Source organism: Glandiceps talaboti, chromosome 3 (assembly GCF_964340395.1).
Source record: "Glandiceps talaboti chromosome 3, keGlaTala1.1, whole genome shotgun sequence".
NCBI lineage: Eukaryota > Metazoa > Hemichordata > Enteropneusta > Spengelidae > Glandiceps > Glandiceps talaboti.
This window is the reverse complement of record NC_135551.1, coordinates 11,018,448-11,032,921: the sequence shown is the minus strand read 5'-3', so window position 1 is coordinate 11,032,921 and position 14,474 is coordinate 11,018,448. Positions and strand designations below refer to the sequence as shown.

The following is a 14,474-nucleotide window of genomic DNA, read 5'->3' as shown; positions in this document are numbered from 1 at the left end:
CATGTGCAGCTTTAAAACTCACGATAGTGTTGTTAAGTTGACTTTAATCCTTAAGTTGATTCCATGGCTCTCTTTTGTTTGTACCCGCAGGAATTAGATTTGTTGGGATTACTGTACGGTCTGTTTCAGAAGTTTATAGCATTTGATAACAGGTTTAGAGATTCATTGTGGGCTGATGCTGACTTGAGAGAGGCACATATTGAGGTAGGTTACTTACAACAAATTATGTCTATGATTTTAGAGGGGGGGGGGGGGGGGCTCTACCAGAGCAGTGCATTCTGGGAATACTTCACATCCAACATTGTACGCTAAATGATCCTGCTTCCTTTGCGACAGGTTTGTGACTGATACATCTTACGGTAATTATGAAGAATGGGCCTTGTAAAGCCCATTCATCATGACTCAGAAGAAATGTACTTTGTAACTTCTGGTGTGGACGACTTGGGTGTAGACTCTCTTCTTAGTGGTCTTGTAGTGGAGCATGGGAGTCTGGGTAATATTTCTGTGTTTTGAAATTTAAACATTTCTGTGTTTTGTTTGCCAGGTTGAGGAGTATTCTGAGGAATGTCTTGCAATGCCAGACAAACTTAAAGATTGGGATGCATACAATGATATGAAGGATGCCATCAATGCTTACCTGGACGTCTTCCCATTGCTACATAAACTTGCCTCCAAGGAAATCCGTAACAGACATTGGTTACAAGTCATGTCTGTTACTGGTAGTTCATTTCAACTTGAAGCCAACGTTTTCAAACTATTACATCTACTTGATATTGGATTAATGAAGTGAGTATACTTTAATACGAAAACTTGTTAAGATAAAATGTTGACGGTCCAACAAAATTAAAAAAAAAATAGCCAATGTTTCAGGAGTAACCCTTCTGAGAGCTCAATCCTCAAACTCTTGTAAGTTTGAGAAATCCATAAAGTAGTTGTAGTCACCCCCTATTGTTACTATATTATGGATTATTCTCATTGTTTTATCATGGTAGATGATACCAATGTACAGACATGGGGGGGGGGGGGGATAGGTACCAAGAGAACACCAATGGAGTGTAGAAATCCAATGTACATGTGTATCTAAACTCATGTAAAAATATTTAATCAAGACATTTGCTGTACTTATAATATACTTATAACATTAGCCTATTTCATTGTAGTATTCTTTAATATCTTTATTACACTTATGTACACAAATAGAATTGTCAAATTTCTATTATATGGTTGTAATAAAGTTATATCTCTTCTAATTTAAAAATCATGTAGAGCATGGTCAAAGGTCAAAGGTCATCGGTAGAAAATTTGCATGTACAGTGTAGATGTAACTATGGAAATGAATGGACCTTATGCTAGAATAGTCATAACATGATTAGTGAAATTACTAGTAATTCCTTTTAAAATTTAGTGAAATGTGTGTGTCATCAAAAACATACCAAATGGAAAAATGTGAACGAATTACCAAATTGTTGAAACTATTGGAACGGTACTTAGAAGATGCACAGGCCTGTAAAAAGCCTACTGAGGTGTGAAACTAGTACATGTACTGTAAACTAAAAGATTCAGGTTTGTTTTTGTACATTTTTACTACAGATCAAAAAAAAAAAAATAAAGAGCCATGAACATAATATTTAAACTTCAATCGTAATCTTACATTAACTATGTTTTATTCCGTGACAGACATCAAGTAGAAATAGAAGAAATCTGTAGGTGTGCCAGCAAAGAACTTGAACTTGAAGTCAAATTGAGAATAACGGAGGAAGAATGGACAGAGCAAGTGTTGACATTCCAAAACTACAAGAAACGAGGACCCATCTTTTTAGAAAAAGACAGTTCTGAACATTTACTAGAACAGTTAGAAGACGCCCAGGCCTTGTTAGCGAATATGTTGACATCTAGGTATATAGGCCCACTGAGAGAGGAGGCTGCTGGCTGGGCTGAGAAACTGAAAGCTGTTGGGATGGTATTGGAACAGTGGTTGGAAGTACAAGATTTGTGGCAGTATTTGGAAGCTGTGTTTAGTATTAGTGCTACTGCTAAAGAGCTGCCACAGGAAGCCAAGAGGTTTAGTAGAATTGATAAAAGTTGGACCAAAATTATGAAGAGGGCTTACGATACCAGGAATGTTCTACAGGTTGGTTTTCATTGTCATCGACTTAAACCTATTAAATGTACTATAGCTATTCAATTGGCAAAATTCTTTTCAGCATTTCACTTCATACAAAGTTTGTATTATTGTCATTTTTTTGCATTTGTGCAATCTGCATGGCAACATGCAACAACGTAACACTAGACACGAAAAAATTATTACCAGGTGTAATGTTTAGAGTGGCCATATGGATGAGGATTTGGTAATGATTTTGGTTATAAAACTATTTTATCATGATGGCTTCCTACTTGAAATGTTAATGTGAAACAACACAGACTAAGTCTGTATTTGTAACTCTATACATTGCAAAAAAAGCTAAAAGATGTGTACAGAAGTTAGTGCTTGTATGTACAATAACAAGCATTATAGATTTCATTATGTTTTTGCAATTTATTGAGTTACAAACAAGGACTTGGTCTAAATTGTTTCACATTGATTTTTCAAGTAGGAAGCCATGATAAAATTGTTTTATAAATTAAAAATCCAAAAAAATTACCAAATCCTCATCCATATGGTCACTTTAAAGGTACATCAATCATGTATACTGGTTGTACTTGTACTGTGATATACTGATGTACATGTAGTGGTGTACTTCTCATCTCAAAATTAAATTGAATGAGTCTTTGTATCGCTACATAGACTGCATTTAAAATCTACACGTCCAGTATTTGTATCTTATGATATATATCATCATTTTAAATATTGTTTAACTTGACAAGGAAATCTAAGAAACTGTTTTGATTTTCTTTCAGTCCTGCATTGGTGGTGAAGTCCCCAAGGGAGTTGTACTACGACACATCTCAGAAGAACTGGAGATTTGCTTCAAGTCATTGATGGGATATCTAGATAACAAACGTAGATCCTTCCCAAGATTCTATTTTATGTCAGATGCTGTTCTTCTGTCTGTTCTTAGTAGACCCAATGATTTGGAATCTGTCAAACCACATCTTAGGTGAGTTGACAAATATAGAATTAGAGGAGAGAATCATACCATGCACAAGCCAAGCTGAACAAAAATTATGGAATATATAGGCTGGTTGTTCCACATCACGACAGTGCTTGTCTATGTCATGACAATGTGTGCCTACATTACTGGTTTTGCTGTATTTGGAATATGACTCTTATGAGTCAAAACATTAAAAATTACCATTACTTTCCTCAATTTTTCTTTGATATTACTTGTGCTTGTATAATTATGTTATTCTCTAATACATTTCTCCATTCAGCCAGAAAATACTCATCACCTAAGGGTGTTGTCACTACGAGTTGCTAGATGAGTAGTGACAAAGCTCCCTTAGGTCACTCATATTTTCCTTGGTTGAACGAAGAAAAATATTGGCCCAGGGGAATAACATCTTCAGTGACCATTTCCTGACAAACTTTGATCATAGTTAAATTGGTTAGAGTGGCTGGCTTGGAATCTATAGGTTGTTAGCTCTATAGCTTTGCCACTTTCATTTGTCATTTAGTGGCGTTATGATGGTCGAAAGGTTAGAGTGACTAGCTTGGAATCTAGCCATGTCGCTGCCATCTTATCAATAGTGGAGTTATGGTGGTTGAATGGTTAGAGTGCCTAGCTTAGAATTTGCAGGTCACCTCACCTCTATTGTTTCTGAAATGCTAGCTTAAGTCCTAGGGCCTAGAATTGAATTACAATACATGTATGAATGTGCCCAAGTCAACCCAGCTGTATAACTGGGGACTTGTAGGATACAGGTTGCAATGGTAATTTAAAAGTCCTAATCCTATACACTTATAAAGGCTGCACTGGATTGTATGCCCCCAAGGGAGTTGACAAAGTATAACTTGTGCCACTATAGGTCCATGCCATGAATAGTAATTATAAAGTGCTTTGAGTGCACCACAGAGTGGGAAAGTACAATGTAACATTAAACAAATGTGGCGAGTTTAGTATAGTAGAAATGCCTCGACTTGACTACAAAGTGGCAGGTATTTACAGAATAAAGAAACAGAATAAAGTATTGTATCTTACCCTAAAAGATCAAGGCAGTACTATTATATAGCTAGCAGTCCTCTATGCACTCATAAATACAGAATAAATCTTTTTATTTTCAGAGCTATATTTGGAAATGTATACGACGTCAAATTAGAGAGAGTCTTCTCCGATGGCTACAGTTCAACGAACTCTCCTGATAAACTGACTGGTAGAGAGTTATACCACAGTAGCATGGGTGACAGAGATTCGTCCCTCTATCCTGGAGGTAGAATGGCTAGTGTTGGCGGGAGGAGAACACCTACCACTGCACAGAGTGGTATTACAGACAGTGTGGGATCTCAAGGTGATCACAATGACTACTTCCAGGCTGTCTCTGTCGTCTCACAGGAAGGAGAAACACTTCCATTAGATGAGGAGGTATGTCTTTTTAGATTTTTTGTAGATGATTTAATGATACAAACTGTTACTCAGTAAAACATAAATGCAGCCAAACCTGTGTATAGCAATCAGTCAGGGCGACTGACATAAAGTGGTCAATATAGGATGGTGGCTGTTCTGTCAAGGGTTGTTAATTTATTCATAATCACTGACTCCATATATGGCAAGTCAGAAAGAAATATTAAACATGCATGATTGTGGAAAACTCTTGTAGTGGGAAATTTGATTCCGTGAAAAATACAGTAAATACTTAGTACTAGGATGATGTATGTACAAGTCCTGTAATTAAAAAACATTGTGAAAATTATTTGTATTGAAACCTGTACCGTCAGTTTCAGTATAAACCTGATGTTGCCAAACAGGTGTCGGCAAAATTTTAGATTATTTTCATGCTTTTTTTTTACTCTGTGAGTAGATATATTTTATTTTTATACTGACTAAGTTGATTATTTGGTGAAAATTTTTACTCAGGAAATACAGTGTGCACCTAAGTCTAAGAATATACTGCTGGTACCAGTAGTTTGCCCAAGAATTGTGGAATCAGTTTCGCAAAATCAAGCATGAAATTAGGGTCACCAGACAAAATTAAAAAATCAAACTGTTGTCCCATTTTTGCAAACTCCAGTTCAAGATAGTTGTCTTAATTTTGACAATGTAGGAACATTAATTGTGGAATTGCCTGGAATATAATGTTATTAACTTATTCTCTGTTATATACATTGTGTGTTTACTTTTTTCCAAATTTTGTAGGATGTTTTATTCACTAAGGAATTGTATTTTGTGTAAGTACAGTTACATGTAGTAAGTTTGTCAGAATTAACTACCTAATTCTCTAAAAAACATAATTTGATGTTTTCTTTGTTCAGGTGTCATTACGTGATGGTGTAGAGGTTTGGTTGAAATCTTTACAAGAGAGTATCAGTAAGACTCTATATTCTGCAGCCTGTAAGGCACTACATGATGTCAATGCTGGTTTACCAATAGAAGAACTAGCATTTAAAGTAAGTCTACTTGTATAGACTGTAACTTGGATAAATTTTGACTTTTATAGGGTTTTATATATCGTTGGTGGTGGCCAAGCGGTTAGCTTGTACACCTCTTACCTCTACAGCCTGGGTTTGAACCCACCAGGTGTCGACTGGGTTTGATTAAAGTTTACCACGCTGTAAGTAAGAAGAGTGTCATTCAGTTTGACTCTACTGTACAACACATGTTTTCCCTGGGTACTCCGGTTTCCTCCTGCACTAACACTGCACCAAAGGAGCCTATGAATGGGTCATTCAATAAATAAATAAATAAATATATATATAGGATCTTGTACTTTGAGCTTAAAGTGGCCATATGGATTGGATATTCATTTTTGATTTTTTGATTAATAAAACTGTTTTTTCATGGCTTCCTATTTAAAAAAATCAATGTGAAACAACATATGTCAAGTCCTTGTTTATAATTCAATAAATAGCAAAAGATTACTAGATGTGTAAAATCTTTGTTATTGTACGTGATGACGTATCTGATATGAAATCATTATTTATAGGTTTTCACTAGAATGTCAGATACCTGTAAACCTGGACACTTTCACTAGAATGTCAGATACCTGTAAACCTGGACACTTTCACTAGAATGTCAGATACCTGTAAACCTGGACACTTTCACTAGAATGTCAGATACCTGTAAACCTGGACACTTTCACTAGAATGTCAGATACTGTAAAGATGGAAATTTTCACTAAAAAACTTATTTTCACTTATTTCGCTGGAAGACAAAGACACAAAATTAAGTAGATGAAAATATCTTCTTGTACATGAACAGAATTTAGTCTGGCAAATTATTATTAAAAATTAGTCATTGAGAACTAGCTGAAGACTGTAAAATTGTAAATTTTCGAGTGGCTAAAATATCTACCAGTAGTTTTACAGTATATTATATCATTTGTCCCTGATGAAGCCTTTCTTTACAATGTGGGTGCTGGCTGTTAGCTATGGCACTACATGTTGTAACTCACAGACTAAGTATTCAGTATAACTCATTTGCATTTCTGTATCTCTCTCTCTAAACAACAGTACCCAGGTCAAGTTGCCAGACTCGGTCTCATGTCATACTGGACTAGAGAATGTGAACTTGGCATTGCAGAAATCAAATACGAGAGAAAAGCACTGAGTAACTCAGCCAAGAAATTCTTGACAGTTGTCAACCGTGTGTCCTCTGTCATGGGTAGGGGTATGTGGAAGGGTATGGATGAACCAGTCACATCAGTACATAAACTAAGACTAGAGAGTCTACTAGGGGTAAGTAAAAAGTGAAAGTTTGCTTTACATTGATGTCCTTTTGTTCTAAAGGGGACCAACTCTCCAGGAAATAAAACTTATTTTCATAAACTTTGGGTTCTGGAGAGTTATTTCATTATTTTACATCAATATATACTTTGTGTAGTTGACAAGAAACACCAAATTGAAACTCATTTTCTCACTTCAATTCTTCTTTCAGAGGAACTCCTTTGCCTGATGTCCCTTAGCAGGTACAACTGCTGACATCAAAGCATGTACAAACAGAACCTGTTACAAACAGGGAAAGTAAACAACTGATTTGGATTAATAACACTTAGCTCAGCATGTTGGAAGTGCAGAGACTTGTATCACATTCCATCATTTGATAAGAACAGTTTTATGGCCTCTTTACCTGTACATGAAATACCAGGGCAGGGGAACTGCAAATTTGTTTGTGAATGTGACCTACGGTATTACAAATCTCTGTATACTGCCAACATGCTGTGTCAACTGTTATTAGCCCAATTCAGTTGTTTACTTTCCCTGTTTGTAACAGGTTCCATCTGATGTTGGCAGTTGTATTATTATCAGTTCAATGTACACTGAATATTCATGACTATTTAGGTAAAGGAAATAAGCTCCTATAGGAGTTGTGAAAAGTTGATGAAAATACAAAGTTTATTTCCTGGAGTGGCATTCCCCTTTTTAATGCTATACCATTTCATTTCTCAGAACTTTCACCTCATATATTCTCCTAGTGATTCAGCCACTTTACTAATATGAAATATTTTGATAATAATAAGTTTTGAATGATATTCTGTTAATGTTTATTTTTCAGTTATCACTGTATTTGAGAGATACCCTAGACAACATGGCAAATAGAAAAATACGAGAACCTGGTGATTTTGAATGGAGAAGATGTCTTAGATGTTATATGGGTCAAGAAGGTCAGTAGAAGAGAAAAAATCATTATCAGTTGGAGACACAAACAACTTTTAGTATAAAAACCTTTGTATACTGATCTGAACATGAAGCCTCTAGTAAAAACAAAATTGTTTTTGATACCGTGACATCTTTTGTATACCTGACCCTATTTGTCATTGATGTACTTGTGTAGAACTATTGCAATGGATGATGACAATAGGTCATTCCAGACTGCAAACAGGAAATTGAGAATACAGTGCCCTCGCTCAAATTGGGGGTATGGTTACTTCATAGTACTGTTTCTTAAAGAGCTATGTACCTTCATTGGTATTCTGTAGAAAGTGTAAATCAGGGATGTTTTTTGTATTGTTCAGACATCGAGGAAAGCAGCAGTGCTCTATGATTAACTTAGTAACCCATATCATGTATACCCCCCCAAGGTACACACAGACAGGAAGTAGAGCGCCACCTTGGCAATTGTTGGAAAGGCCTGTTATGTTATGTATATATGCATACAGCTTAGAATAAACCAGGTTTTTGATCCTAAAATCATTGATCTGTAATTTTCAGATGGTAAAGAGCTTCCACAGATTGTTATGTTGGATGATAAACATACCTATGGTGGTGAATTCTATGGTACATCATCACAACTTGTGTTAAACCCTATCACAGAGAGAGCCTTCCTAACCATGACAATGGTAAGTATTTGTATTCCACCCCACCAGGCAGTGATACATGACTGTGTGTGTTGGATGTACAGGCATTGATACATGACTGTGTGTGTGTGTGTGTGTGTGTGTGTGTGTGTGTGTGTGTGTGTGTGTGTGTGTGTGTGTGTGTGTGTGTGTGTGTGTGTGTGTGTGTGTGTGTGTGTGTGTGTGTGTGTGTGTGTGTGTGTGTTGATTTTTAGGCATTGATACATGACTCTGTGTGTGTTGATTTGCAGGCATTAAATAACATGAAAGGCAGTGCTGTTATTGGTAGTACTGGATCTGGTAAGACAGAGACTGCCAAAGGATTGGCTTTCCTTCTCGGTAAATTTATGGCTGTCTTTAGTTGTTCACCACAAAGTGACGCCACGGGATTCAGTAAAATACTACATGGTTTAGCTATGGTAAGGACATGTCTTTGAATACTCTTGACTTTACAATAAATATACAGTCATGTAGTTTGTATTGAATTGAACTTTTTGTTCCAAACACAATTTGAAAATTGTACCTGAAATTTTCGACTGCACACTTCAGTCAACAGATTGACCTACCGGTACTATCCAGAACATGTGACCATATATAGACATGTGGATGCGTGAGCCTAATATGGGGTCACAGGACCAAAAGTTGTATTTGATACTTACTATGATTTTACCAACAAAGATGACTTTTCATTTGAAGAATGTACTGTAGGTTGTAGATGTAGATATGAGCTTACCAGAACCCTAGTATTGTGTTGCTCTGCCTTCAATGGAAAGGGTTGTTGGCCAGTGTGTGAGGGCACCCTGACAAGGTGCACCTCACCGACTAACATTACTGCTGACAGCATGTATCTTTGTGGCCAAGGCTAGGTTGTGTACTTTCTGTAAAATTAGGACTAAATTTCCCACACTGTATCTCAAAATGAATGTTAGTTGATGTGTTGACATGAGTTACCAGAATGTGTAGCTGGTCCTGGTAGAGCCCACTCAGGCTGCTATTGCTTGTGTGACCAAGATGGAGATATACAGACCTGAATTTCCAATAGCCTAGGTTCTCCTTTTTCCAGTTAAGGAACATGGCACTACTAGTCACTATGCATGGGTTACCAATTTTGGAAAATGGTAGTCCACTTGAACTACAAAAAAAAACGTACCACCATCTTGTAATACCCATCTCTGTTGTCACAGTTTGTAACATTTTTAATCAGCAAAAAGTTACTGTTTCAATTACAACAGTATGTAAAAAATTCAATCTGATTAAAAACCGATGTAGATGTCGGCTAATCGTGCATTGCTATCTTACCATCGTTATTTAGCTTGAATTGACCTTAGTATATGTTTACGTTTTTAGCCTGATCGCCCAAACGTAAACATGTACTACGAAGGTCAATTCAAGCTAAAAAACGATGGTAAGATAGCAATGCAGGATTAGCCGACATCTACATCGGATTTTAATCAGATTGTTAAAAAATTATGCAATAATGACTTTTAAAATACAAACGCTTTCAGGCTATAGAAATACAGTGACATACAATGTATAGAGTACATTCTTGGGAGCCAGGTTGATTATCACTATTCTAAAACTACTTGTCGATGTTTCACTTTACAGGATGGATGTTGGGGATGTTTTGATGAGATCCAACATGTACAACAGGAAGCACTGTCAGTGTTGTTAGACCATGTACATGCTATCTCTACAGCCATCAAAGCTAAACTAAAATACTGTACGTTAGCAGATGGAGAAGATGTAAGTATTTCATTTATAACACCATTTATTATTGTATAGTGTATGATTTGTGTGACAATGAATTGTAGCACGGTTGTATATCACAGATAATAGTATTTGAATCATAATACGGTAACTGCTTATTGGTAGAGGGAGTTATCATTTAAAAATGTCTCTTCTAGCTTGTATTTTGAATAACTTCTGTGTACATGTATCCCAGCTTATACAAATTTGAATGCATATTTCAGTAACTTCATGTATTCATAGTACAGTGTGTACATAGTATGTGTTTGAATGTTTGTTTGTGTGTGTGTGTGTGTGTGTGTGTGTGTGTGTGTGTGTGTGCGTGTGTACGTATGTGTATGTGTATGCGTTTGAATGTTTGTGTGTGTGTGAATGTATGAGTAAATGTGTGTGCGTATGTGTGCGCACGCATGTGTGTGTGTGAGTGTGTATGTGTGTGTGTGTGTCAGTGTTTAGCTGTGTGTATCATCTGTATGAGTGAATGTGTGTCTCTGAGTGGCAATGAAAAATGAAATCAAAATGAAATACTAATCAAGTCAAAATATTGATGTCACCCTAGGTACTTCTGAAACCAACTGCAGCAGTATTTGTAACCATCAATCCAGACACAGTATCTAGTTACAAGATTCCCACTGATATCAGTATCTTATTCCGGAGTGTCTCCATCGTAATGCCGGATGTAGCTGTAATCCTAAGGACAAGGTGTGCTTCCCTGGGATTCAAATCTCCCAAAATATTGGCCGATAGATTGAAGATCGTGGCTCAACAGTGCAAAGACCAAATGTAAGTATTAACGCAAAAGTAATTGTTTACAGTTTTCAAAGTGTGTTTATAATATAAAGCAAAAGAATGTTGTGAAATTATTATTTTATAGAATTAAGTTTTTTTATGAAATGTGTTTGAAACAAGGAGTGTTTGCAGTAAATGTAAAAAAGAAAGTTTGGAGTTAGGAATTATCAGTATGATGCAAAATTAAGGTTGTAAAGGACTTTGTTGGTGTATTCAAAGTTGTATAGTGAGTGCAAAGTAATGTTTGAAGTTTGCATTACAAATATTTTCTGATATTGCATGTTGTTGAAAATGAATGTATTAATGCTTCAAAGCTGTGCAGTAACCAGTTCAGGGAGATCCCTTAGATATATATACATTAATTTGTACATTATAAAAATATTAGAAACCTCTGCATAAACTAGTCCAGGAAGGTTCCATAGTATATAATTATGTATATTACAAATATATTACAAAGCTATGCAGAACCAATCCATGGAGGTTCCATAGTATATATACATAAAAAAAAAATTATTTGTATGACAAAAATATTACAAAGGTCTGCAGAACTAATCCAGGGAGGCTCCATTATGTACATTACAAAAATGTTACACAGATGTGTGCATAACCAGTCTAGGGAGGTCCCTTAAAATATATACTACAGTATCTCTGTATTACAAAAAATATTACAAAGCTGTAGCCAGTCCAGGAAAGTTTAATACATTATATTTATATATATTGACACATGTATGACAAAAATGTTAAATTTGAAAGAAACTGTTCAATGCTTGTTCCTCAGTATATTAAGGATTGCATGACTACCAATGTTTGGATACCGATATCTAGTATCTCTTTGCAATGTTTGACTGGAAAGTCATGTACACTTTGACTGTCATACACTGGGATAGCGTAATGACACTTTTGTTATTTCCTACAAATTGATAATGTTACTACCACTATTTTTATTAACACATAAAATATACTGATAAGTTTTGAAAGTGCACTTTTTGTATAACTTTATCACTTAAATATTTCGGGTTTTCTTTTCTTTTTAGAATTGACAGCACTTTATGATTTACATGTAAAGCAGTCAATCTCTCTGTTTTTAATTTGAGATTTTCTTGCTTGGTTCTTTTCCAATTTTTCTCAATTCATGTGTTTTTTTAATATATTACATTTTTTTGTGTGTCTAATACCGTAGTTAATCAATATAAATTTCTGTACAACAGATTCCTTATATTCATTTAGCTAGTATTTCTTTTCAGTGATAAGTTTCCTTGTTATTTTTTGTGGTTTTTAATTCGGTTTTTCTCTTGCATGCTTTCCCTTTGTTGCGCCATTTGCATGTGGATTCACGACAGGCCACCTGGAACACAGAATGCATTGGGTTTTCAATACCTACGTATGGCTTTGTTAATTGCCTCCAACTATAAGGAGGACATAGACCAAGCTAACCAATCAGGGTAAAACAGACTTAGTCTATCAGATAGGCAGAGTTTCAGATCTTGGTTTAATTTTAATTTGGTGTGATTTGTAAGGGAGGGTCAGTGCATGCTGCGTATATATGGTAGTTGGGTGTGATGGACAGCATAGCCTATCGCAGCATATCAAATATATATAGATCACGACTTTTTTAAAAAAAAAGTTAACTTTTGCTGTGCATTGCAAGCTAATATTCACTGAATGTTTAATATTAATATTTGCTTAGATTTATGCTTTCTGGGTGTTTTTTCGGTGCTTTTTGGGGTTCTTTGTGTTGCTGTATTATAATATGCTGTGTGACTATTTATTAACATTTGACTAAGAGTCACAAACTAAAACATACATTCAATACTCACATTATAATAATTTGTTTATCTATCTATTTATATATTTATTTTGTTGACCAGCATACTAATGTGGTAAACACTGCCATCATACACTTCGTACTCTCTGTGTGATCACCTCTATCTAATTTGGTAAACACCGCCATCATACACTTCGTACTCTCTGTGTGATCACCTCTATCTAATTTCTAAATCACCCTCTCAGTGTCTCCTCAATGTCTTTCATAGCAAAATAGTTGAAAAGTGGAAGAACTGTTGTCAATGCCAACTGCCTTTGTTTCATTGTTATAGCTATCTACATGTACATGGTAGCAATGTTGACTCTATCTATTCTGTGTAGATCATCGATGTCACCTTGGTCAGGCTCACTATTTTTTGTGCCATCAATTTCTAAAATTGTTTCCACAGCTGTCCCATCACTGTCACATCACTGTACATGTAGTTTAAATACCAGGGTCCCATCATCATAGTGACATGTTCCATCACCATATTTAAATGTTCCATCTCCATACTTACATGTACATGTTCCATCATTGTGTTCTATTCTCTATAGTTACATGTCCTATCACCATAGTTACTTGTATCATAGGTTTGTTTTACTATCATTCAACATCAAGTCCATTCACATACATACAAATACATGCACACATACATGTACACACATATTAAGCAAACACTAGTACACACATTATTGCTTGTGTGCGTGCACACATTCTCATGTATGCATGTGGCACATGTACACACACACACATACATACACATATACATACATACATACATACATACATACATACATACATACATACATACATGCATGCATGCATGCATGCATACATACATACATACATACATACATGCATACATACATACATACATACATACATACATACATACATACATACATACATACATAAACACACACACACACACATACATACATGCATACATACATACATACATACATGTACATACATACATACATACATACATACATACATACATACATACATACATAAACACACACACACATACATACATACATACATACATACATACATACATACATGTACACACACACACATACATACATACATACATACATACATGCATACATACATACATACATACATACATACATACATACATACATAAACACACACACACATACATACATACATACATACATACATACATACGTACGTACACACATACATACACACACACATACATACATACATACATACACACACACATACATACACACACACAAACTTATATACATGGATTACTGGTATACTGCATTAAATGATTTAATTGAAGTCATGTTTTAATGCATGCTGAAGGTAAAGTAAATAAATTTGATAAAATTTAGAAATAAGATTGACAACAAAAATCTTTTGTAAAGAATAAAGGAAATTCTTGCTTTTAATAATTATTAGTATTTGATTGCTGGAAATTGTTGATAAAATGAAGTCTATGTTTTCATAATGAACAGCGCCATCTATCATCTAGAGTGAATAAGACTGACAGTGTACTCTCAAAAGCTCAGTTTATCAAATTATATTGTGTTTATTGGTTAAAATTTGTTGTAGTCATGAAGTCTAAGTATTCTAAGTAGATTACTACGATCCATTAAAAGTGTATGCAAAAGATGATGGCACGGATAATGTCATCATCATGATCATGGTATTAAATTGTGGATGGGAA

The 14,474-nt window shown here is 35.2% G+C and overlaps 1 protein-coding gene across 7 annotated transcripts in view; it reads left to right on the top strand.

The window, feature by feature from the left end:
- Positions 1-14,474, top strand: part of LOC144432816 (dynein axonemal heavy chain 8-like) — a 109,422-nt gene that overhangs the window by 29,903 nt on the left and 65,045 nt on the right. For 6 of the 7 annotated variants that reach the window (XM_078121101.1, XM_078121104.1, XM_078121102.1 and 3 more), the window contains exons 23-34: positions 91-204; positions 545-786; positions 1,678-2,131; positions 2,899-3,098; positions 4,223-4,520; positions 5,408-5,542; positions 6,605-6,829; positions 7,647-7,755; positions 8,303-8,430; positions 8,679-8,846; positions 10,033-10,170; positions 10,733-10,956. In XM_078121101.1, the coding sequence (XP_077977227.1) occupies positions 91-204; positions 545-786; positions 1,678-2,131; positions 2,899-3,098; positions 4,223-4,520; positions 5,408-5,542; positions 6,605-6,829; positions 7,647-7,755; positions 8,303-8,430; positions 8,679-8,846; positions 10,033-10,170; positions 10,733-10,956 (2,435 nt within the window). Of the gene's footprint in view, positions 1-90; positions 205-544; positions 787-1,677; positions 2,132-2,898; positions 3,099-4,222; positions 4,521-5,407; positions 5,543-6,604; positions 6,830-7,646; positions 7,756-8,302; positions 8,431-8,678; positions 8,847-10,032; positions 10,171-10,732; positions 10,957-12,302; positions 12,405-14,474 lie in introns of all 7 variants that reach the window. The other variant, XM_078121097.1, reaches the window with a different exon arrangement.